The following is a 26579-nucleotide window of genomic DNA, read 5'->3' as shown; positions in this document are numbered from 1 at the left end:
AGGATTGATTCTAAACAACGTTTACCATGTTTCAGTCGATATTATGGAGTTAATTTGGAAAAAAGTTCTGCATTTTGAAGACTGAATTTTCGTTTTTTTTTGGTAGCCAAACGTGACGCACCAAACGGAGCAATTTCTCCTAAACAAATAATCTTTCAGGAAAAACTGAGCATTTGCTATCTAACTGAGAGTCTCCTCATTGAAAACATCTGAAGTTCTTCAAAGGTAATGATTTTATTTGAATGATTTTCTGGTTTTTGTGAAAATGTTGCCTGCTAATGCTAACGCTAAATGCTACGCTAGGTGCGCTAGCTGTTACACAAATGCTTGTTTTGCTATGGTTGAGAAGCATATTTTGAAAATCTGAGATGACAGTGTTAACAAAAGGCTAAGCTTGAGAGCTAGCATATTAATTTCATTTCATTTGCGATTTTCATGAATAGTTAACGTTGCGTTATGGTAATGAGCTTGAGGCTGTATTCACGATCCCGGATGGCTCGACGCAAGAAGTTAATGCAACCGCCTTGTCAGATTTCAAAGAAACTTTACGGAGAAAGCAAACCATGCAATATTCTGAGTTCAGCCTTTAGACAACAAAGCAGCCAAAAAGATACCCGCCATATTGGGTAGTCAACATTACTCAGAAATAGCATTTTAAATATTCACTTAACTTTGATCTACATCAGAATGCACTCCCAGGAATCCCAGTTCCACCATAAATGTTAAACATCTTCTGTTGTTAGGGCGTTTGGTAAACAAATCCAAAAGTGCGTTCAGGTCGCGCCGAACGTCAGACGAAAAGTTCAAAAAGTTCCGTTACAGCCCGTAGAAACATGCCAAACTAAGTATGGAATCAATCTTTTAAGATGTTTAACATAAAACTTCATTAATGTTCCAACCGGACAATTCCTTTGTCTGTACAAATGAAGTGGAACGTAGCTACCTTTCACGTGAGCGCGCCAGACAGAGGCTGTGGCACTCTGCCAGACCACTCACTCAAAGAGCTCTTATGAGCCCCTCCTTTAGAGTAAATCAAAATCAAATAGAATCCTCAAAACAGGTTCTAAATACTGTTGACATTTTATCTCAGGTTTTTGCCTGCCATACGAGTTCTGTTATACTCAGACATCATTCAAACAGTTTTAGAAACTTCAGAGTTTTTTCTATCCACATTTACTAATTATATACATACATACATACATACATACATACATACATACATAGCTTTTACGGCTGAGTAGCAGGCAGCTTAATTTGGGCACGTTTTTCATCCAAGCTACCCAATACCCCAAAGAAGTTAAGAAATGTATGGTCATCAGCTAATGCCGTGTTTGATATGAAGGGGACACTCCGTGCTTCACAGCTCTGGGAATAAATACCTGAAGAAAGGAGCTCATACAGTGCTGCTGGGGTAATGGTCCCACAGACAGACACAGAGGCAGACTATTGTCATGGTGGCCCCAGTGTGTAGGAGTAAACTATTCAACAAGCAGGGTCACACCCAGCCTGCCATGACATGTTTATGAACGAGTCCGGGAGAAAATATTTTGAGATTTACACTAACTTTTCTTTGCCCTCCCCCAACAAATAGACTAATGACAGTGGGCAATCTAGACCATGGCACACTGATGGACAGAAACACATGAGCTGGTGGGCTTATTAAATGTGAGTTCTCATAAGGTTAGAAGATTAATCAAATCAGGAAACAGAGGGGCTTGTATGAAAACAAAACAGAGCATGCTCAGATTGCCTCCATCAACCCCCATATATTGGCATGACATCTCCTATGCATTGTCCCACACAGCCTATTAACATGCAACACCAGTGGAATAAAGCAGAATAGACAAGAGAAATGCAATTATTTGACTAAAAAGACAGCTCATTGTATATGAATCAATTTGGCAAGGGCTGGTATTTCTAAGAAGTGATACACATTAAATATTGGACAACACTCATGTAAAACAGCCTTTAGTTAATTAAAATGTTCGGTTAAAGAACATGGTTAGTCCTCGTTTTAATATTTGCTCAGGCCGAGATGATAACAGTATGGCGATACGTTAGTACCGTGGCAAGTAAACAAAACATGAAGCGGATTTAACTTATTTAGGAAAACAGCCCCAATGTTGGAAACAAAACATCATTATGTTGTCATCCAAAGTGATATTTATTTAATTTCTAAGCTATAGCACACAACTTAAATACAGCTGATTGTTAAAAGACCAGAGGTTGTCTGCGTCGTGTTTTCATTTTTGCCAACCCTAACCCGAAAATATTGCAATACTGGTATCATCGCAGCCCTAGTAATTGCAACACTGACAGTTTACAAGAACCGATGTTGCAACAAAAGTAGATTTATTCACATTTACAACAAAAAAATAAGAAAAATAAAGATATCCTTTGCCCTCTATTAGTACATGTACAGTTTCAGGGGATATGCCTTCAAGTAATACTCATTTTATCATCAGTTGTTAAACCTCTGTCCTAAAAGGGAAATATTTAGCCTGTTATGTACAAACCCACTCTAGCCCAGCCTGCAGCAGCAGGATGAACTGAATCAACAGGGTAAAGGTCAACTTGGAGGCTGTTGGTTAGAGATAGAGTATGGCAGGCACACCACGGTCCCTTCAGCTGTCAGACCACATACGACTCCAGTGGATTCATGGATTTTTTCATTGAAAACAAAAACAAAAAAACAACTTACCATGGCACAGCCATGCCTCTTACTTTCCTTTCCGTATCACACCACATGTGTGTAGGGTCACTGCCCGGGGGAAGGGAGAGGCATGGGAGAGGCATGTGAGGACTGTGACCCCAGCACTGAATATGCCAGCATAAGGAAGTGTTTTCATGACATAAAAAAAACAGGGATCATTAGCAAGTCATTTGTTAACATAATTTCCTCCCTTATCTAGCAGCCACAAAAAGTTCATGTAATATTGGAATATTCAAATCGAGAAACAATATAGGCCTATGCCTGGCCAATACAATATTTTTGTTTGCCTAGTCAATCCATTTGAATAGTGTTGCAAGTAGTCACTGACTTTGAATTAGTTGGCAGGGTAAAGGACTAGGAGGACTAACACTATTTGCAAGAGAAAATGTTGGCTACTCCTTATTGGTATCCTGCTGGAATGCACCTGCTAGCCCAAAATTGCCAGAGCAGTCAATGACAAGTAGTGCCTGTGGGCTTCATACTGTAGGCTTAGTCAATAGTATTTCAGTGAAGTCTTCATCCTCACTCACGGAGGTGCCAAGCTTGAAAGGCCAGATAGAACCCATTGACAGGAACAGAGGAAGTGGAAACAGCTTGGGTCATGATGACTCACCCTCCACATACATTAACATGCTGGGAAAAGGCAGGTTCTTTGACAGGCAAGAGGGCTCATGGCTCCACCACTTGTTCTCCTGGTTGCTATTGCACCATACAACAACACTGTGAGTGATGGGTAAACCACTAGCCTACATCCCTGACAAGACATCCAGCCATTGACTACTGAGGCGTGGAAACATGGCATTGTGGTGTGGACCAATGCCATGTCCACTGGTCCATGTGGCTAGATGCAGCATTTGACCACTGAGGAGCTACTAATCCGATGGGCAGTGGTAGATGTTTTTGGGCAAATACGCTTTTGTGTTGGGTCTGGGAGCCGCAGTGCTGTATGGGCAATTGTCAAGGGAGGAGTCTGAAATACCAAAGCATGATGTAGCTAGTAGGGCTGGGAATTGCCAGGGACAACACAATATGATATTAGCACAATACTTAGGTGAAGATATGATATGCATTGTGATTCTACACTGCAATTTTATTGTGATTTCAGGTTCCGAAACATATTGCTCACTATGTCTGCTGCAGAGAGACAAGACCATGAGAAAATCAGTTTTGATCACTCAGGGAAATAAAAGTTCTGAAAACATGTTGGCTCACCAGTTGTTTTTTTTAAAGATGGAGAACAAGCTATAAGATGAAAAATGCCAGAGTTTTGGCACAGGTACAGCCGACTGTCTCTAGCTGACGCTGCCTGCAGTAGCAAAATAAAACAATTGTAACTAGGGGTGCACGATATCGGCCGATATTAGCTAAAAATGGCAACATCGGTAGGGGCCTGATGTCTAGTTTAATGCCAATGTTAAAAACCGATGTCAAAGCTGCCGTGCATACCTACAGTGGGGCAAAAAAGTATTTAGTCAGACACCAATTGTGCAAGTTCTCCCACTTAAAAATATGAGAGAGGCCTGTAATTTTCATCATAGGTACACTTCAACTATGACAGACAAAATTAGGGGAAAAAAATCCAGAAAAATCACATTGTAGGATTTTTAATGAATTTATTTGCAAATTATGGTGGAAAATAAGTATTTGGTCACCAACAAACAAGCAAGATTTCTGGCTCACAGACCTGTAACTTCTTCTTTAAGATGCTTCTCTGTCCTCCACTCGTTACCTGTATTAATTGCACCTGTTTGAACTTGTTATCAGTATAAAAGACACCTGTCCACAACCTCAAACAGTCACACTCCAAACTCCACTATGGCCAAGACCAAAGAGCTGTCAAAGGACACCAGAAACAAAATGGTAGACCTGCACCATGCTGGGAAGACAATCTGCAATAGGTAAGCAGCTTGGTTTGAAGAAATCAACCGTGGGAACAATTATTAGGAAATGGAAGACATAAGACCACTGATAATCTCCCTCGATCTGGGGCTCCACGAAAGATCACCGCGTGGGGTCAAAATGATCACAAGAACAGTGAGCAAAAATCCCAGAACCACACGGGGGGACCTAGTGAATGACCTACAGAGAGCTGGGACCAAAGTAACAAAGCCTACCATCAGTAACACACTACGCCGCCAGGGACTCAAATCCTGCAGTTGCAGACGTGTCCCCCTGCTTAAGCCCGTACATGTCCAGGCCCGTCTGAAGTTTGCTAGAGAGCATTCGGATGATCCAGAAGAAGATTGGGAGAATGTCATATGGTCAGATGAAACCGAAATATAACTTTTTGGTAAAAACTCAACTCGTTGTGATTGGAGGACAAAGAATGCTGAGTTGCATCCAAAGAACACCATACCTACTGTGAAGCATGGGGGTGGAAACATCATGCTTTGGGGCTGTTTTTCTGCAAAGGGACCAGGACGACTGACCCGTGTAAAGGAAAGAATGAATGGGGCCATGTATCATGAGATTTTGAGTGAAAACCTCCTTCCATCAACAAGGGCATTGAAGATGAAACGTGGCTGGGTCTTTCAGCATGACAATGATCCCAAACACACCGCCCGGGCAGCGAAGAAGTGGCTTTGTAAGAAGCATTTCAAGGTCCTGGAGTGGCCTAGCCAGTCTCCAGATCTCAACCCCATAGAAAATCTTTGGAGGGAGTTGAAAGTCCGTGTTGCCCAGCAACAGCCCCAAAACATCACTGCTCTAGAGGAGATCTGCATGGAGGAATGGGCCAAAATACCAGCAACAGTGTGTGAAAACCTTGTGAAGACTTACAGAAAACGTTTGACCTCTGTCATTGCCAACAAAGGGTATATAACAAAGTAGAGAAACTTTTGTTATTGACCAAATACTTATTTTCCACCATAATTTGCAAATAAATTCATAAAAAAATCCTACTATGTGATTTTCTGGATTTCTTTTCTCATTTTGTCTGTCATAGTTGAAGTGTACCTATGATGAACATTACAGGCCTCTCATCTTTTTAAGTGGGAGAACTTGCACAATTGGTGGCTGACTAAATACTTTTTTGCCCCACTGTATATAACGTAGGTACATGACGTAATGACAAACGTAAAATGTTGCCTTACTCATGCAACACAGCATCCCTAACCTAGCCCACAATGTCTACTGTGTGGATCGAGCAGTGAACAAGTCGAGCAGTCATTTGAAAGAGTAAGAAAATTTCAGCGGGACAACTCAAAGACGAAATCCATTAAAGCCAAGATAATGAATTCATTGCCCTTGACAATCAACCGTTCTTTGTCGTGGGTGATGTTGGCTTTCGACGACTGGTCGAGCACCAGTACACACTATCAAGTGGGCTATTTTTCAGATGTTGCCCTACCGAAGTTACACATTGGTAGCGTCACAACATACATACATACATACATACATACATACATACATAACGACCTAAACGGCGTTCCATAGTGTCAAAAAAGATACAGTAGCACTGTCAAAGCATTACAAAAAAAAGTCTGCAAACAAGCAAACACCGGCCACGAACAATGTGTTTACAATACCGCATTGGTAATAAAGCATAATTTGTTCGACCGCAACTCCTGGGATAGCTAGCTTTAGCTTGGTACCTAGCTAGTACTAATACAATCAGCCTGAAAACAATGACCAGTAGAAACTGCAGTCATTTTCATTATTCTTTGCAATGAATTAGGAATCCTTGTGTGTAAGTGTTAGTTAGGTTGACACTTGTTGCGCCTATTGAAATTTAACTTCAGTTCATGAAAATAAATAAATAGCAAGCCAGCTACTTAACCCTATTGCCCAAAGCTAAAGTCATAAGCTGCCAGCTAGCTTTATCTGTCTAGTGAGGCTCGACCGGACAATGTGTTGTGAAGCTAGCCACAATAAGGATTAGGCACAAGTGGAATTTGCAGTTTGCCTTCAAAATAAGTGTCATTGACAGCGATGCAAATGAATGCAAATAGTAGAATTATGACACTTATTTTGAAGGCTAACTGCAAAGTCCACTATTGTGGCTAATCCTTATTGTGGCTAGCTTCACATACATGGGTCCAACCACAATCAATCAAATAAGAACTGTCTTATGAATTAGGGTTATTTTAGATGACACCTAGCTATATAATTAGCTAGCTAACTATAGCTACTGAAACAGATGTCGTTTGCTATGTTTTGGGGAAGAACACTGTTTACATCCATGAGTTAGCTAGCTTTTTTTTAAATGACCGTATCGACGAATCGTTGTGACATATGAAATATGAGTGATAGTGTAATCAATGTGTAATAATTACGTAAAAAATGTATGAACATGTTAAATTGTGACAGTCATATTCAGATCCTGATTGGTCAACAAGCTAATTTGACACGTCACTTTTTTGACATGCAAAGACCCAAACGGTGTTCCATAGTGACACCTCTTGCACTGAGATGCAGTGCCTTAAAACACACACACGAACGCAGCGGTCTAACTATACTAGAATACTTAAAAGGTCACTTTTGGCAAGGGAAATATTGGATATCGGTGTCGGTCAAAAATGTCATATCCGTGCATCACTAATTGTAACTATGTATTTTCCCCCCATCATTAGTAGCTAGGTACAATGTTCCTCCTCATTCCATGCATGTTTAGAAGAGGTTAATCTGAATTACTGTACAGGGTGTGGGGTCCATTGTTCATGTGATGCTAAAATAATTATGAAGCAGCTATTATGGCTCACACAGCACAATGTCTGCACATAATTCTAGGTTAGCCTACTGTGGAAAGTCATGTCAGAGGCCAAAGGTAATTGTGATGTGAAGGCATGTTTCTAGGTGCCGAGGGTTCAGCACAAAAGTATAACTAGGCTAGGCACACACACCTAAAAACATTGCGGTTTTGAGTGGATTTCTAAATTCTTGTCTTACTGCTCAACATCAACTTGAATATGATGCAGAGAGCAAAGAAACAAGAGGCAGGGCAAGTTAGTAGTTGTGTTTTAACAAGCAAAGAGCCTACTGATAATGAAGTCAGAACTGAATGTGATGCTGCTTAAAGCTCCCAGCTGAAAGAGATATCGCTGTGAAAGGAAAAGTGATTTGACACAGGAACACGATTTAAACGCAGGAACCATTTTCAGGTCAATGTTAGTTTACTGTTGTCTTTCAGGAAACTGATTGGCAAGTCAAAACACTAGTGGTAGAAGAATCATGCACTGAAAAAAGCCAGAAAAACAAACTGACAGGGAATGTAAGAACACAGTCGTTATAGAAATACAAATGTTACGCACCATGTAACAAGTCTCAGAATGAACAAACTAGCTAACCATGTCAGTTTCTCCACAAAAGAAAGCAACAGAGGAAACGGTGTGTCAACAAACCAATGTGGTGAGTCTGATAAGCAATGACTGGTAGGTAGGTAGGTCCCTGTCAGTAAAACATCACTGATATTTAAGCTTGGCTACATGTTTCAGTTTCCTGAATTGTTGCTTGATGCCGTCTTCTGAGGGCCTAGGTCTAATGTGACTAGTACAGTGGTTCCCAAAGTTTTATAGTCCCCTAGCCCATCAAACATTCAACCTCCAGCTGCGTACCCCTTCTAGCACCAGGGTCAGCGCATTCAAAAATATTGTTTTTTGCCATCATTATAAGCCTGCCATGCATGCACACAAATTGTACGATACATTTATTAAAACATAAGAATGAGTGTCACAACCTGGCTCATTGGAAGTGACAAAGAGCTCAAATAACAATAATCAATGATTTTGCTCTTTATTTAACCATCTTACATATAAAACCTTATTTGTTCATCGAAAATTGTGAACAACTCACCACAAGTTAATGAGAAGGGTGTGCTTGAAAGGACGCACGTAACTCTAATGTTGGGTTGTATTGGAGAGAGTCTCAGTCTTAAATCATTTTCCACAGAGTCTGTGCCTGTATTTGGTTTTCATGCTAGTTAGGACTGAGAATCCACTCTCACATAGGTACGTGTTTGCAAAGGGCATCAGTGTCTTAACATCGCAATTTGCCAAGGCAGGATACTCTGAGCGCAGCCCAATCCAGAAGTCTGGCAGTGGCTTCTGAATAATTTCAATTTTCCCAGAACCGCTTGTTGCAATTTCGATGAGGCTCTCTTATTCAGATATTGTAAGTGGACTGGAGGCAGGGCATGAAAGGGATAACGAATCCAGTTGTTTGTCATCTGTTTCGGGAAAGTACCTGCGTAAATTGCACACCCAACTCACTCAGGTGCTTTGCTATATTACATTTGACATTGTCCGTAAGCTTGAGTTCATTTCCACACAAAATAACCATACAGTGATGGAAAGACCTGTGTGTTGTCCTTGTTAATGTAGACAGAGAAGAGCTCCAACTTCTTAATCATACCCTCAATTTTGTCCTGCACATTGAATATAGTTGCGGAGAGTCCCTGTAATCCTAGATTCAGATCATTCAGGTGAGAAAAAACATAATCCAGATAGGCCAGTCGTGTGAGAAACGTCGTCATGCAAGCGGTCAGAAAAATTTAAATTATGGTCAGTATAGAAATCTTTAAGCTCGTCTATCAATTAAAAAAAACGTGTCAATACTTTGCCCCTTGATAACCAGCGCACTTCTGTATGTTGTCAAAGTGTTACATGGTCGCTGCCCATATCATTGCATAGTGCAGAAAATACACGAGTGTTCAGGGGCCTTGCTTTAACACAAGGTTACCATTTTCACTGTAGTGTCCAAAACGTCTTTCAAGCTGTCAGGCATTCCCTTGGCAGCAAGAGCCTCCCAGTGGATGCTGTAGTGTACCCAAGTGGCGTCGGGAGCATCTGTTTGCATGCGCGTTACCGCTCCACTATGTCTCCCTGTCATGGCTTTTACGCCATCAGTACAGATACCAATACATCTTGACCACCAAAGTCCATTTGATGTCACAAAGCTGTCCAGTACTTTAAAAATATCTTCTCCTGTTGTCCCGGTTTCCAGTGGTTTGCAGAAGAGGATGTCTTTCTTAATTGACCCCCACAAACGTAACGGACATATAGCAGGAGCTGTGCCAGGTCTGTTGGCTCATCCAGCTGTAACGCATAGAATTCACTGGCTTGTATGCGAAGCACCTCTTTCGATGGTCCAACTTCCCTGTCTGTTGTTCAGTGCTTTCAGCTCTTCGGCTGCATCAGATTCACAACTGTCAGTGTCAATGCTTGCTGGGCTAACAACAACTGTAGAATTACTGATGTTAGCATTGGATGTGCTCGTGGAAGCAGAACAACTTGTGTCGTCAACAGGTAGAGAGTAGAGCTGGTATGTGACTCTGGACGCGGGCCTTTCTAAATGGACTGTTTGAAAATGTGAAGAATATTATTATTTTATCAAAACAAATGTGTTACTTAAATGTGATTTTTTTTTATTTGGGGTACCCCTGACATTGCGCGTACGTACCCCAGTTTGGGAATACCTGGATTAGTACATATTAAAGCAAGATGCCTAAAAAGAAATGGTACTACAGAGAACAAATATGCCTGTTTCTAAATTTAATACAAATGCCTAGACACAAAAACCACCAGCATCCATATTGCTGAGGTCCACAATACTGTCAACCAGGAAACCTATTACATTACAATAGCAGTGATATTAAGGTATTTTTTTTTTCTTTCTCTTTACTCCCTCCCATAAGATCCTGCCGGGCTGTATCACCGCCTGGTGCAGCAACTGCACCGCCCACAAACACAGGGCTCTCCAGAGGGTGGTGCGGTCTGCACAACACATCATTGGGGGCAAACTACCTGACTTCCAGGACACCTACAACTCCCAATGTCACAGGAAGGTAAAAAAAAAGATCATCAAGAACAACCACCCGAGCCACTACCTGTTCACCCCGCTTCCATCTAGAAGGCGAGGTCAGTACAGGTGCATCAGAGCTGGGACAGAGAGATTGAAAAAAAAGCTTCCATCTCAAGGCCATCAGATTGTTAAAAACAGCCACCACTAGTAGAGAGGCAGCTGCCTACCTACAGACTTGACATCATTGGCCACTTCAAAAAAAATAGAACAGTAGTCACTTTAATAATGTTTACATATTTTGCATTACTCATCTCATATGTATCCTTCACAATCTATTCTTTACTATCTATTGCATCATAGCCACTCTGTCACTTCTCATCCATATATTTTACACTTTAAAATTGTAATTTTATTGAATATCCAAAACATACAATGTACTTGCAGTGAAGGCCCTCAACAACTACATCATACCAGTCATCCAACAGACTCCCATTCAGAGCAACACACAGAAGCATCCAGGGTCAATGCCCTGCTCAAGGGCACGTTGACAGATCTACCACCAGGCCAAAAAACATGAACACAAACACTCCAAGATCCCCCCCACAGCTCCCCAATAGCTGTCCCTCAACCACTCGAGACCCCTCCAATAGTCCACCCCCAAAGACGAAAAATAAAAAATACAATTAATTCCATTCCTCCCAGAACCCCCCAATGCACCAGCAACCAAGAGAATGAACTAAATAAAAGACAGAAAACAGCAATCAATGCAAATAAATAAAATCATAACAGCAATACCAACTGTATATGTTTGTGTGCATGTCTGGCACTTTTACATTTGTGTGTGTTCGTGTATGCGTTTATTTGAATGCGAGTGTGTGTATATGCATGTGTACCTGCACGGCATCAGCCTCAGGCAAACCGGCATTAGTTGTAAAAACACTGCCCCTCAGTGTCTTTCAAACATAAAAGGTATGTTTTATTTTGACCATCATTCTAACACTCCCACTTGTCTTCAATTCCACATCCCAACCCATCCACAGATTGTGAGTTGAAGATAAATACTTTTACTTTGAATATTAGTCCGGCACTGACAGAGATGGCTGCCTCGCTTCGCATTCCTAGGAAACTGTTGTTTTTTAATGCGTTATTACTTACATTAGTATCCCAGGTCATCTTAGGTTTCATTACATACAGTCGAGAAGAACTACTGAATAAAAGAGCAGCGTCAACTCACCATCAGTACGACCAAGAATATGACTTTTGAAAAGCGGATCCTGTGTTCTGCCTTTCACCCAGGACAACGGAATGGATCCCAGCCGGCGACCCAAAAAAACGACTTTGTAAAAGAGGGAAACGAAGCGGTCTTCTGGTCAGACTCCGGAGACGGGCACATCGCGCACCACTCCCTAGCATACTTCTCGCCAATGTCCAGTCTCTTGATAACAAGGTTGATGAAATCAGAGCAAGGGTAGCATTCCAGAGGGACATCAGAGACTGTAACGTTCTTTGCTTCACGGAAACATGGCTCACTCGAGAGACGCTACCGGAGTCTGTGCAGCCAGCTGGTTTCTCCCCGCATCGCGCCGACAGAAACAAACACCTTTCTGGTAAGAAGAGGGGCTGGGGGCGTATGCTTTATGGTCAACGAGACGTGGTGTGGTCACAACAACATACAGGAACTCAAGTCCTTCGGTTCACCTGATTTAGAATTCCTCACAATCAAATGTCGACCGCATTATCTACCAAGGGAATTCTCTTCGATTATAATCACAGCCGTATATATTCCCCCCCAAGCAGACACATCGATGGCTCTGAACAAACTTTATTTGACTCTTTGCAAACTGGAATCCACATATCCTGAGGCTGCATTCATTGTAGCTGGGGATTTTAACAAGGCTAATCTGAAAACAAGACTCCCTAAATTGTATCAGCATATCGATTGCGTAACCAGGGCTGGTAAAATCTTGGATCATTGCTATTCTAACTTCCGCGACGCATATAAGGCCCTCCCCCGCCCTCCTTTCGGAAAAGCTGACCACGACTCCATTTTGTTGCTCCCTACCTACAGACAGAAGCTAAAACAAGAAGCTCCCGCGCTGAGGTCTGTTCAACACTCCAAGACTGCTTCCATCACGTGGACTGGGATATGTTTCGTATTGCGTCAAACAACAACATTGACGAATACGCTGATTCGGTGAGCGAGTTCATTAGAATGTGCGTTGAAGATGTCGTTCCCATAGCAACGATTAAAACATTCCCAAACCAGAAACCGTGGATTGATGGCAGCATTCGCGTGAAACTGAAAGCACAAATAGATTTTAATCAGGGCAAGCTGACCGGAAACATGACCGAATACAAACAGTGTAGCTATTCCCTCCATAAGGCAATCAAACAAGCTAAGCGTCAGTATAGAGACAAAGTAGAATCGCAATTCAACGGCTCAGACACAAGAGGTATGTGGCAGGGTCTACAGTCAATCACGGATTACAAAAAGAAAACCAGCCCAGTCACGGACCAGGATGTCTTGCTCCCAGGCAGACTAATTAACTTTTTTGCCCGCTTTGAGGACAATACAGTGCCACTGACACGGCCCGCAACCAAAACATGCGGACTCTCCTTCACTGCAGCCGAGGTGAGTAAAACATTTAAACGTGTTAACCCTCGCAAGGCTGCAGGCACAGACGGCATCCCCAGCCGCGCCCTCAGAGCATGCACAGACCAGCTGGCTGGTGTGTTTACGGACATATTCAATCAATCCTTATCCCAGTCTGCTTTTCCCACATTCTTCAAGAGGGCCACCATTGTTCCTGTTCCCAAGAAAGCTAAGGTAACTGATCTAAACGACTACCGCCCCGTAGCACTCACTTCCGTCATCATGAAGTGCTTTGAGAGACTAGTCAAGGACCATATCACCTCCACCCTACCTGACACCCTAGACCCACTCCAATTTGCTTATCGCCCAAATAGGTCCACAGACGATGCAATCTCAACCGCATTGCACACTGCCCTAACCCATCTGGGCAAGAGGAATACCTATGCGAGAATGCTGTTCATCGACTACAGCTCAGCATTCAACACCATAGTACCCTCCAAACTCGTCATCAAGCTCGAGACCCTGGGTCTCGACCCCGCCCTGTGCAACTGGATACTGGACTTCCTGACGGGACACCCCCAGGTGGTGAGGGTAGGTAACAACATCTCCACCCCGCTAATCCTCAACACTGGGGCCCCACAAGGGTGCGTTCTGAGCCCTCTCCTGTACTCCTTGTTCAGCCACGACTGCGTGGCCACGCACGCCTCCAACTCAATCATCAAGTTTGCGGACGACACAACAGTGGTAGGCGTGATTACCAACAACGACGAAATGGCCTACAGGGAGGAGGTGAGGGCCCTCGGAGTGTGGTGTCAGGAAAATAACCTCACACTCAACATCAACAAAACTAAGGAGATGATTGTGGACTTCAGGAAACAGCAGAGGGAACACCCCCCTATCCACATCGATGGAACAGTAGTGGAGAGGGTATTAAGTTTTAAGTTCCTCGGCGTACACATCACAGACAAACTGAACTGGTCCACCCACACAGACAGCATCATGAAGAAGGCACAGCAGCGCCTCTTCAACCTCAGGAGGCTGAAGAAATTTGGCTGGTCACCAAAAGCACTCAAACTTCTACAGATGCACAATCAATTATTAATCTCATATGTATACGTATATACTGTACTCTATCATCTACTGCATCTTTGTAATACATGTATCACTAGCCACTTTAAACTATGCCACTTTGTTTACATACTCATCTCATATGTATATACTGTACTCGATACCATCTACTGCATCTTGCCTATGCCGCTCTGTACCATCACTCATTCATATATCTTTATGTACATATTCTTTATCCCTTTACACTTGTGTATATAAGGTAGTAGTTTTGGAATTGTTAGTTAGATTACTCGTTGGTTATTACTGCATTGTCGGAACTAGAAGCACAAGCATTTCGCTTCACTTGCATTAACATCTGCTAACCATGTGTATGTGACAAATACATTTGATTTGATTCTATTTTGATTTGATTTATTAGTAATTGACTGACCTGGTCTCTCCAGATCTCCTAACAGAAGTATTTCTAGGGTTAATGTTTTATCAATTTTCAGCCATTCCTGAACCTGAGACCAGAAACCGGCTACATAGAGGGCAATACCAAAATAAATGGTCTATTGATTCTGTATACACACAACAAAATCTGTAGAGCTTCGACGATTTTATGCCCCAAATATTCAACATTTTGTTGGTGGCAAGAATTATATATCATTTTAGCTGAAAAGCACAAAGTCTTGAATCTTGCGTTGTTTTACATATCAACTCATGCACAATGTACCATGGAGTCAGTACATCACAAATCTCTTCCCAACTATTTTGCAATCTGTATGGCACAGTTGTCAACATCCTGGTCCTCAAATTAAACTGGTATACTTTCCTATTTTGATTCCTTTGCCAGTTTTGATCCTTTATATATTGGGCAGTCAGACCAGTTCCCTACCTCCTCCTGCTGCCACCTGCATTTTTGGGGTATTGCTGTAATCAACTGGTTGTAATATTGAATTGAGCAGACCTTACCATGCACTTCTGATAACTCTACCAATCCAATTTACAATATCATTAAGAACAAAATTGATAAAATCATTTAAGTTTAGAGATAATGATTAAATAATTCTACCCTGAAACTTAACCATTACGGATTATAGTTATGTAGCATGTATAAGGAATAATTAAAGTATTAAACATAAGTCCAACTAGGTTGGACTGGGAGGGAGATAAATGTGTGTGCCTAGGAAAATACCAAGAACAATTAAACTGTGTTTGAATTGACCTGGCTAGAACTCTGAGAAAACTAGTTTCCCTAATCCCGGGGGTATGGAACTGTCGGCTGGGTAGTGATACAAAGTGGTGAGAACTATGGAGAAGGATAAAACTCACCTACTGTTCGTGTGTATGTATGTGCGTAGGATATCTACTGTTGGTGTGAAAGTATGTGCGTAATTAAGGAGCATGGTATAAAATGGATGTCTTTGTATAATGGACTTCAGAGTACCCTCGTGAATAAACATTTTGACTATTGTAAGCTGGGACTCTCGTCTGTTTCATTCAACCAGAATCTTACAAACTCTGGGTTGCAGAATGAGTAGATTATTGACGTTTATGAACATTGATAATGACATTCTCATAACAAAAATACCCTTTTCAAACATCTTTCCCATAAATACAGGTATTTTTAAATCAACCAGCACATTTGAGTTCAGCCATAATATTTCAGGGGGATGAAATTGAAATTGTAGCCAGCTCTGCAATGCTTGTTTGAAGAGAGACACTTTGAAAAAAGTATCATTTTCAGTTATCAAAAATGAGACATGGCAATCTGCAAAGGCAAAAAGGCAATTTTAAAACAATGGATGATAATCTACTTGAGGACCATTTAGGGTTCAAGTAAAACTTTTGAATAAGTGAAGCTTTTAGAGGGAGGTTTAGTACTTTTATATTTAATAATCTCAACCATATTCATTATATCATATTCATTATATAGATAGACACGTTTTATTTTGTCTGGTTTAGCATCCCAGATAAAGCAATATATTTTTTGCTCATATGATTTGAAAAAGAAATCAGGAGTAGGCAGCAACATAAGTGAGTAAACTGAGATATGATTAAGGAGTTAAATCAGGGCAAGCTAAATCAGGGCAATATTTCCATAGATATTTACCTCTCCGTGTTTTCAGGAGCTTGTCTATTTTTATACATTTTCTATTGAAATTCATTGTGGAGAGCTTATTTATATATTTTGATATGAATACCAAGTATGTCTACTTCACCATCAGCCTATTTTATAGGTAAACTGCAGGGTAATGTAAAAGTTGAATCTTTTCAAAATTACAATACGTAATATTGTTCACTTATCATAATTAGTACAGAAAAGCTGTCTAGATCTTCAAAGAGACATTGCAGGGATCTAGATTGCAGACTTAATATAAAACTCGAGTCATCGGCACACATGGACACCTTTTTAAGCCTTGGATTTCTAATCCTCTAATGCTATTGTATCTGATTTTAATAGCTAGCATTTCGATGGCCATAACGAATAGATATGGTGACAGGACAACCTTGTTTCACTCCTCTTGACAATTCAAAACTCTGAGAAGTAGCCGTTATTTACTATTTTACACCTGGAGTTTCTATACATAATTTTTTTACACATTTTATAAAAGAGATTTACCAAAATGGAAAAAAACCAGGCATTTATAAAAAATATATATATAAAAAAATCCAGTCTCTCTATCAAATGCCTTTTCAAAATCCACTATAAATACCAGGCCTGGCTTCTTAGATGTTTCATGATGTTCTATTATTTCTAGTAGTGGTCATATATTATCTCCAATGTAAACAACCTGTCTGATCAGGATGAACAATACCTGGTAAAACCCTTTTAATTCTGAGTGTTATGCATTTCGCTCATATTTTTGCGTCACAACATTGAAGTGTAAGGCGCTTCCAATTTTTTTTTTTTATATAGACAGGGTCTTTATATTTGACATCTGGGTCTTGTTTAAATTAGAGAGAAATCAGACCTTCCTGCTGAGTACCTGACAGACTACCATTTCTATAGGAGTAGTTAAAACAATCAAAAAAGGCTTGACATACCTCCACCGGTATCCTATCAAGCCCTGGGGTTTTTCCAGGTTTTCCTCTAATTTGTCATTCTGTACATTTGTTAATTTTCCATTTTTATATGATTTGGAAATAATTCCTTACCGTAATTTTCATTCAGTGGGAGAGGATGAGACGGAGAAAAGAACATCTGCCTAAAATAATTAGCAAATAAATTCATAAAAAATCCTACAATGTGATTTTCTGGATTTTTGCCCCCTCATTGTGTGTCATAATTGAAGTGTACCTATGAAAATGACGGGCCTCTATCATCTTTTTAAGTGGGAGAACTTGCACAATTGGTGGCTGACTAAATACTTTTTTGCCCCACTGTACATTTAAAAAAGTATCCCAAACAATAAGGGGATTTGCTGAACCTATATTATACTGGAAAAATTCAGTTAAATTATTTTGTCTTAGTTAAAAATAAGTTGTCCTCCAGTATACTTTGATTATATTTCCAATATCCACGCGGAAAATGTATAGGTGTTATGTGAATGCCAATTAGATGATGATGATCCGATCGCATTCTGTCTCTTATTGAAACGTTTTTAACCTTAGAAGCAAGAGAAAAAGAGACAAGAAAGTAGTCAAGATGACTAGCTTGATTAAATCTCCATGTATCTCTCACTAGGTCAGGGTTTTTTAGTCTCCAAATATCCGCTATTTCTAATGTGTCAAATATTTGTGACATCTTTAAGGGCACAGTGATGATAGTTTGTAGAGTGATTACCTTTCCGGTCCATTGAGGTACTAAACACTGTTATAGTCTCCTAACATAATGATATACATATCTATTTTATATATATTCTCATCCCATTCCTTTACTAGATTGTGTGTATTAGGTTGTTGTGGAATTTGTTAGATATTACCTGTTAGACACTGCTGCGCTGTCAGATCTAGAAGCATAAGCATGTCGATACACATGGTTAGCAGATGTTATTGCGAGTGTATGTGACCAATACAATTTGATTTCTGTGTTTTTCAACCTTTCAAAACACACACACACACACACACACACAGCAAAGCACTCATTCCCTGTCACGACCCATTAATCTTACAGTGCATGTTGGTGATGCACACCCTACGGTCTGCTCACCCTGGGATGGAACAAAACGGATACAGCTCCGCCCATCATGTAACGGTGTTTACACTACTGTAGCACCACACACACCACAACCAGCTGAGGGCGGGAGTGTCTTAATTGAAAGTTCCAACCCTACACGCACTACAATAAGAGTATGATTAAATGCAGCTGTAGGTTAATCATGGCGTATTCAGAGACTTAAATTAGAGAAGCAAAAAAACTATTGTCACATTTACTCCTAAGGTGAAGAAATGTATTGCCTTGGGTATCAATTAGAGGTCGAACGATTATGATTTTTCAGCGTCGATACCGATTATTGGAGGACCAAAAAAGCCAATACCGATTAAATCTGTATTTTTTTTGTAACAATGACAATTACAACAATACTGAATTAACACTTAACTTAATATAAAACATCAATAAAATCAATTTAGCCTCAAATAAATTATGAAACATGTTCAATTTGGTTTAAATAATGCAAAAACAAAAGTGTTGGAGAAGAAAGTAATAAGTGCCATGTAAAATATGTGCCATGTAAAAAAGCGAACGTTTAAGTTCCTTGCTCAGAACATGAGAACATATGAAAGTTGGTGGTTCCTTTTAACATGAGACTACAATATTCCAAGGTAAGAGGTTTTAGGTTGTAGTTAATTTAGTATTTATAGGACTATTTCTCTCTATACCATCTGTATTTCCTATACCTTGGACTATTGGATGTTCTTATAGGCACTATAGTATTGCCAGTGTAACAGTATAGCTTCCATCCCCTCCTCGCCCCTACCTGGGCTCGAACCAGGAACACATCGACAACAGCCACACTCGAAGCATCGTTACCCATCGCTCCACAAAAGCCGCGGTCCTTGCAGCGCAAGGGGAATAACTACTCCAAATCTAAAAGCGAGTGACGTTTGAAACAGTATTAGCGCACACAAAGCTAACTAGCTAGACATTTCACATTGGTTACACCAGCCATTAGGCTGATAGGCTTGAAGTCATAAACAGCGCTGTGCTTGCGAAGAGCTGCTGGCAAAACGCACGAAAGTGCTGTGTGAATGAATGATTACGGGCCTGCTGCTGCTCAGTCAGACTGCTCTATCAAATCAGACTTAATTATAAAAGAATAACACACAGAAATACGAGCCTCTGGTCATTAATATGATCGAATCTGGAAACTATAATTTCAAAAACAAAAGGTTTATTATTTCAGTGAAATATGGAACCGTTCGGTATTTTATCTAACAGTTGGCATCCCTAAGTCTAAATATCCTTGTTACATTGCACAACCTTCAATGTATGTCATAATTACGTAAAATTCTGGCAAATTCGTTCGCAATGAGCCAGGCAGCCCAAACTGTTGCATATACCCCGACTCTGCGTGCAATGAACGCAAGAGAAATGACAATTTCACCTGGTTAATATTGCCTGCTAAACTGGATTAGTAGTTATAACTAGTGATTATGATTGATTGTTTTTTATAAGATAAGTTTAATGCTAGCTAGCAATTTACCTTGGCTTCTACTGCATTCGTGTAACAGGCAGGCTACTCGTGGAGTGCAATGGTTAGAGCGTTGGACTAGTTAACTGTGCGGTTGCAAGATTGAAACCCCTGAGCTGACAAGGTGAAAATCTGTCGTTCTGCCCCTGAACAAGGCAGTTAACCCACAGTTCCTAGGCAGTCATTGAAAACAAGAATGTGTTCTTAACTGACTTGCCTAGTTAAATAAAAAGGTATAAATATATATTTTAATAATCGGAGCCCAAAAATTCCAATTTCCTATTGTTATGAAAACTTGAAATCGGCCCTAATTAAATCGGTCAACCTCTAGTATCAATACTACCTACGTCACCACTAGACAAACTTCCCTGAATTTCATACATGGGGCCTATTTGTTTATAGCCTGAACATTAGGCTACACCGGAAACATGGAAAGGATGCCCTTGAACAGGGGGAATCCAATTAAGCAATCTCTGACCTTGGTTGACAATACACCAGACAAGAACACTAGCATTTTCACAAACTTGGAAAATGCACCGAAAATAAGAATGTTGACAACAAAGAGGGTGAGATGGGGGAGTGCTGGGTGGGAAGAGATAGCTGCCAGCAGAGTGCACTTTATCTGATTGGATGAGTCAAGGACAATCCTTTGTGGACACATACTGTATGAAGTGTGATACCAATGGAGAAAACAAGATCCAAAGTTAGGCATATTTTGCCCCTGTTGACTTGTTTTGGAAAAGATTGGGGCAGCCTTTTCTGTCAAGAGCTTTCAGGGGCAAATATGGAAAAACTTGGGGCACAAAGCCCCTCTGACCCCGTGTATTTCTGACACTGACATTGCACATCTTGAATATGGTCAATATTTGCCTTTGTGAGTGTGAATATACTAGAATGCTGCTCTGTATGCTTCAAACTAACAAAATACAATATTGAGTGTTTATACACTGCTCAAAAAAATAAAAGGAACACTTAAACAACACAATGTAACTCCAAGTCAATCACACTTCTGTGAAATCAAACTGTCCACTTAGGAAGCAACACTGATTGACAATAAATGTCACATGCTGTTGTGCAAATGGAATAGACAACAGGTGGAAATTATAGGCAATTAGCAAGATACCCCCAATAAAGGAGTGGTTCTGCAGGTGGTGACCACAGACCACTTCTCAGTTCCTATGCTTCCTGGCTGATGTTTTGGTCACTTTTGAATGCTGGCGGCGCTTTCACTAGTGGTAGCATGAGACGGAGTCTACAGCCCACACAAGTGGCTCAGGAAGTGCAGCTCATCCAGGATGGCACATCAATGCGAGCTGTGACAAGAAGGTTTGCTGTGTCTGTCAGCGTAGTGTCCAGAGCATGGAGGCGCTACCAGGAGACAGGCCAGTACATCAGGAGACGTGGAGGAGGCCGTAAGGGCAACAACCCAGCAGCAGGACCGCTACCGCCGCCTTTGTGCAAGGAGGAGCACTGCCAGAGCCCTGAAAAATGACCTCCAGCAGGCCACAAATGTGCATGTGTCTGCTTAAACGGTCAGAAATAGACTCCATGAGGGTGGTATGGGGGCCTGACGTCCACAGGTGGGGGTTGTGCTTACAGCCCAACAACGTGCAGGACGTTTGGCATTTGCCAGAGAACACCAAGAGTGACAAATTTGCCACTGGCGCCCTGTGCTCTTCACAGATGAAAGCAGGTTCACACTGAGCACGTGACAGACGTGACAGTCTGGAGACGCCGTGGAGAACGTTCTGCTGCCTGCAACATCCTCCAGCATGACTGGTTTGGCAGTGGGTCAGTCATGGTGTGGGGTGGAATTTCTTTGGGGGGGCCGCACAGCCCTCCATGTGCTCGCCAGAGGTAGCCTGACTGCCATTAGGTACCGAGATGAGATCCTCAGACCCCTTGTGAGACCATATGCTGGTGCGGTTGGCCCTGGGTTCCTCCTAATGCAAGACAATGCTAGACCTCATGTGGCTGGAGTGTGTCAGCAGTTCCTGCAAGAGGAAGGCATTGATGCTATGGACTGGCCCGCCCGTTCCCCAGACCTGAATCCAATTGAGCACATCTGGGACATCATGTCTCGCTCCATCCACCAACGCCACACCACAGACTGTCCAGGAGTTGGCGGATGCTTTAGTCCAGGTCTGGGAGGAGATCCCTCAGGAGACCATCCGCCACCTCATCAGGAGCATGCCCAGGCGTTGTAGGGAGGTCATACAGGCACGTGGAGGCCACACACACACTGCTGAGCCTCATTTTGACTTGTTTTAAGGACATTACATCAAAGTTGGATCAGCCTGTAGTGTGGTCTTCCACTTTAATTTTTAGTGACTCCAAATCCAGACCTCTATGGGTTGATAAATTTGATTTCCATTGATAATTTGTGTGTGATTTTGTTGTCAGCACATTCAACTATGTAAAGGAAAAAGTATTTAATAAGTATATTTCATTCATTCAGATCTAGGATGTGTTATTTTAGTGTTCCCTTTATTTTTTTGAACAGTGTATAACAATGTCAATTGTGGAAACTCATTGAAGTTCTTTGGACATGTGAGGGGAACTATAATCCAGGATTACATATTTTTCCCACAACCCCACATTCTGAAAGGCTTTGCAATGCCTCCCTAACAAGCCACTGTGCATTACCAAAGCACAAGACTCAGTGCAACGCCTGATGACTCAAACACTGTTATTCTCCACATACAAGCAAGGCCTTTCGGCAGTCTCTCTTGGAGTCTTGCTGACATCTTATCTTCTCTTTGCAAATGCTGTCCAATACATTCAAATGTCAGGGGAAGTCACACGCCCCATATAATGTCTGTGTGAAACAGCAGAATGGGAGATAATGAAGCCGGTGTGTGTAGTGCCACAGCGCTAGTGAAAAGACTGCATCTCAACAAGTAAAGAGAATATGATCCATGGGAACATAGGGATGTTCCTAGTCAATTAACATGGTTGCCTACTCTACTTCCTCCTTAGAAATGATGGCTTTTGGATCAGTACCAGCTAAAAATGTTTCTCTCAACAAGAACAGATTAGCCAGATCTCCTGCTTTCCCTCTATGAATAATTAAATTTCCAACCCTGGAAACATATTTGAGTCAAACAGGAAGAATCTGTTACCACAAACCCTAACAAATCATTAATATCCACCCATGATTTAAATGTGTACATGACACTGCAACACAATTTCCCCATGGGGACAATAAAGTCAGTAAGTAAGTAATGAATCAAGCCTATGGTTTTAGGACAACATCTCACATTCATTATTAATTTGCGTTACAGATTACATAATTTGCCTTTCCAGTAAAATGTATAAGATTATACAGTGTACAAAACATTAGGAACACCTGCTCTTTACATGACATAGAATGGTGAATCTTGTTAAATCCACTTCAATCAATGTAGATGAAGGGGAGGAGGATTGTGTACCATTGAGGGATTTAAGTGCCTTTGAGCGGGGTATGGCAGTAGGTGCAGGCACAACGGTTTGAATGTGTCAAGGGTTTTTCATCCTCAACTGTTTCCCGTGTGTATCAAGAATGGTCCACCACCCAAAGGCCTTCCAGTCAACTTGACAACTGTGGGAAGCATCAGCATTTCGACACCTTATAGAGTCCATGCAACTCAATATTAAGAGGGTGTTCCTAATGTTTTGTACACTCAGTGTACAATGATCGGAGGCTGTGAGCATATAGCCTAAGCCTAGAGGACATTAATTGCTATAGTAGTGACCAAGTTAATCCCAAACTCTCCCTTTGAACACAAATCTGTGCTTTTAAAATTGCGTTTGGAGTGGACATTGGCGGACTTATCTTCTTAGTTTATGAAAGAACATTGTAATGGTCCTCTTAGAGAACTGTTTCCTCAGTAAACATTTGATTTCCAGTCACAGAAGGCAGTGCTGGGTCTGGGTCATATCCTCTTTTCTACAGAAAGCAAACATCATGGTGAACCATCAGACTCTAGGCGGCATCCTCTCCATTCACACACTATCAGTTGGCAGCAAACACTCTTAAGGACACACCAGGGAACATGTGCCTCACACACAACTCTGCTGCTGCTCTGTTTAGTTCTGCCATTAGTCTGACATCAAAATCACTATCTGACCCAACATAACATTGGGTGAACCAATTCGATGCTGAAGGCATTGTTTAAAGCATTATTCTTTACACCCTTCAAATGAACCGGGATCAGAAACGGTAGGGTAGGTAAAACCAATATGGCGTAACATTGAGTTGATTCACGAATCAAACCACATGAGAAGAGTCATCACCATAAGGACAGTTGAAGACAGGGGGGAAAGGATGTACTTTTACAGTATTAGAATTTGAGCGTATGTCCCAGTCCCTTGTATGGATTGGAGTCATTACTGTACTAAAAGAAATAGGAAAATGAAAGGCTCAAACTTGGCCATCATGAATAACATAAGTCAACAAACACCCATGATTAATGCAAATGAGTGGGAATATTAGCTCACCAAGGAGAGCCATGAAACATGGTTCATTCTACTTTATCAGCTAATGAGAGTTCAAGTGGAATCAAACAAAATAATGAATTAGGATGATAAATTATGCACTAGTAATTTCAATATGGGGATTTAACAACACAATAACAATTTATGAGGAGCAAATGAAATCCAAGTCCTGATCATTTAAGCAGCCCTTGCCATCTCTGAAACACTTAATCTGCAGTGAAATGTTTCTGTTTCCATCGTTGAACAAACAAACAGGACACCAGTTAGGAATTGCAGGGGAGCTCAATGCTCAGGGGAACACAAGGCCCACAGCAGCTTCAGGCAGATCAATTACTCACTTTGTGTTCACACACACAAAAAAAAAAACAGACCATCAGAGCAGGTAAAAAAAAACAGACCCCGGCATATGTCTTTTATCCCATGGCAAACAGGTGAGGGAAATGAAAAATGCATTCGATGTCAGACAGATGAGGCGTATAGTCAACTCAGCGGTAGTCAGACCCAGATGGAGTGGGACCTTAACAGGGCGAAGAATAATGAAGTCAAACATTTGATGCCATGTTTATGAAATAGCCTACATGGGTCAGTAAAAGTCTATTCTAATGCACGCTACTACATCACAGGGGACATCCTGTCTATATGTGTCATGTTTTCAGGAGGTCTGAGTGCTGAATGAATTCAAATCAGATTAGAATGATGAAAATACAGATCACTAACTACATGTAGCCTACCATATAAATCAAGTCATGTTTGCATCAGAGCCATTGAGATCTAGCTAGGCTGTGTAAAATACAAAAAGAAAAAAGTCAGCGAGTGGGCATATCATGAGAATGACAATTGTAATTTACAGTGTCACAATGTGTGATTAGCCTTTTCATTTCTGTCGAAATAGCTAGAAAAATCCTGTACATTAGCATGTAATCACTTTGCCAGCAAACATCTATACAAATGAACTTGCTACTAGACCAGGGGTTCCCAAACGTTTACTGCACAAGACCCTAAAATTGACACTAGAATATACAGAGGACCCCATTTGGAAAAAGTATACCCCCCAACGTTAGTGAATGCTGTGTGTTCATATTTACTCAATTGTAGGTCCTGTCGGATGTCCAGAACTATGAAAGTACATTCTAATAGCGTAAGAGGTCTTAGTCGACACAAACAAGTTGTATTCTAAACCCAGTTGAAGACAACAACAAAAAGTTATTAATTTGTTTGATAAGATCACTGTCTCAGGGTAACCCATTTCACGTTTGGGAACCACTGTAACGTTACTACTCTCAGAACTAACAGTGCGTGACTGAAACTGCAGTGATGAGGACTAGTATGTTGATACTATATAACTTTTAGTAAACATTACATTCTATATAGTTGAGAATGTCTTAAGAAAATTATCCATCACCGTTACATTCTTATTTCACTTCGGTGGACCTTTCGTAGGCTCTCTCGATATAGTCCTAGAGGAACCATAAATGTAAAAAATAAAAAACAGGAGCTGGACCCCTCCCAGCTAGGTAACGTTAACGCTGCTAGCCTAGCTCGCTTGCTACCATTTCCTCAATCCGATTAGCGAGCTAGCTAGCGATGAAACACTTTTCTTTCTGTATGAATCAGAATGCCCAAACTTACCTTTAATGGTCCATATGCCATTAAATAGCAAGAATTGAATCAAGACCAGATCGATTAAATTCATTGTTAGTACATTGACACCGCGAATGCTTTACTGTTTCGATTTGCACTTCTTAAAGGCGCAGCCTGCGCTGTTTATGGCAGTACCTTCACAACCGCCTTTCACCGCTTGTCTCCAACCGCCTGACGTCAAGCGCAGGCAAGTACTAGTCCCTCCTACCTCACTAGCGCAACAAAACCTGTTTACTTTTATTTGATAGGGCCGCTTATATTTGTTGAAAACAATTAAAGTATAATAAATTCAACAGCGACAAGCCAAACCACTTTTCAATATCAAGTTAGCCTACAAATTAATTGTATTTATTTATTAGGATCCCATTAGACAACGCCAATGGCGACAGCTAGTCTTTCGAAATATAACGAAAGAGACATTACAGACAAAATACTTGACAATTTGCATACATTTAAAAACATTAACATGTTTTGTGTGTGTGCAGCTATCAGTTGCACATACATGTTAGTACATTCAAGCAACAAGTAGGTCACGTGGGGAGAGAGGCGTTGTGCTGTGAGGTGTAGCTTTGTTTTTTGAAACCAGGTTTGATGTTCACTTGCGCAATATAAAATGTATATATGAATTGGGGGGAAACATTTTCTAAAATTCAAGGGAAAAATCGATAGAGGTGTGTGGCCTCACATGCATTTGCACTGCTCAGAGACAGCTATGTGTTGAATTCAATGTGAC

At 41.1% G+C, this 26579-nt stretch overlaps 1 protein-coding gene across 1 annotated transcript in view; it reads right to left on the bottom strand.

Moving 5' to 3' along the window:
* LOC109887842 (disintegrin and metalloproteinase domain-containing protein 10-like) overlaps nt 1–26008 on the bottom strand; it is a 112145-nt gene extending 86137 nt beyond the window's left edge. Inside the window, exon 1 of the mRNA XM_031811347.1 lies at nt 25835–26008. Coding sequence (XP_031667207.1) covers nt 25835–25898 — 64 coding nt within the window. The 5' untranslated portion in view covers nt 25899–26008. The remainder of the gene's footprint in view (nt 1–25834) is intronic.
* Between the last annotated feature and the right edge of the window lie 571 nt (nt 26009–26579).

The sequence above is a fragment of the Oncorhynchus kisutch genome, linkage group LG3 (assembly GCF_002021735.2).
Source record: "Oncorhynchus kisutch isolate 150728-3 linkage group LG3, Okis_V2, whole genome shotgun sequence".
NCBI classification, from domain to species: Eukaryota; Metazoa; Chordata; class Actinopteri; order Salmoniformes; family Salmonidae; genus Oncorhynchus; species Oncorhynchus kisutch.
This window is presented reverse-complemented; position numbering and strand designations above follow the sequence as displayed.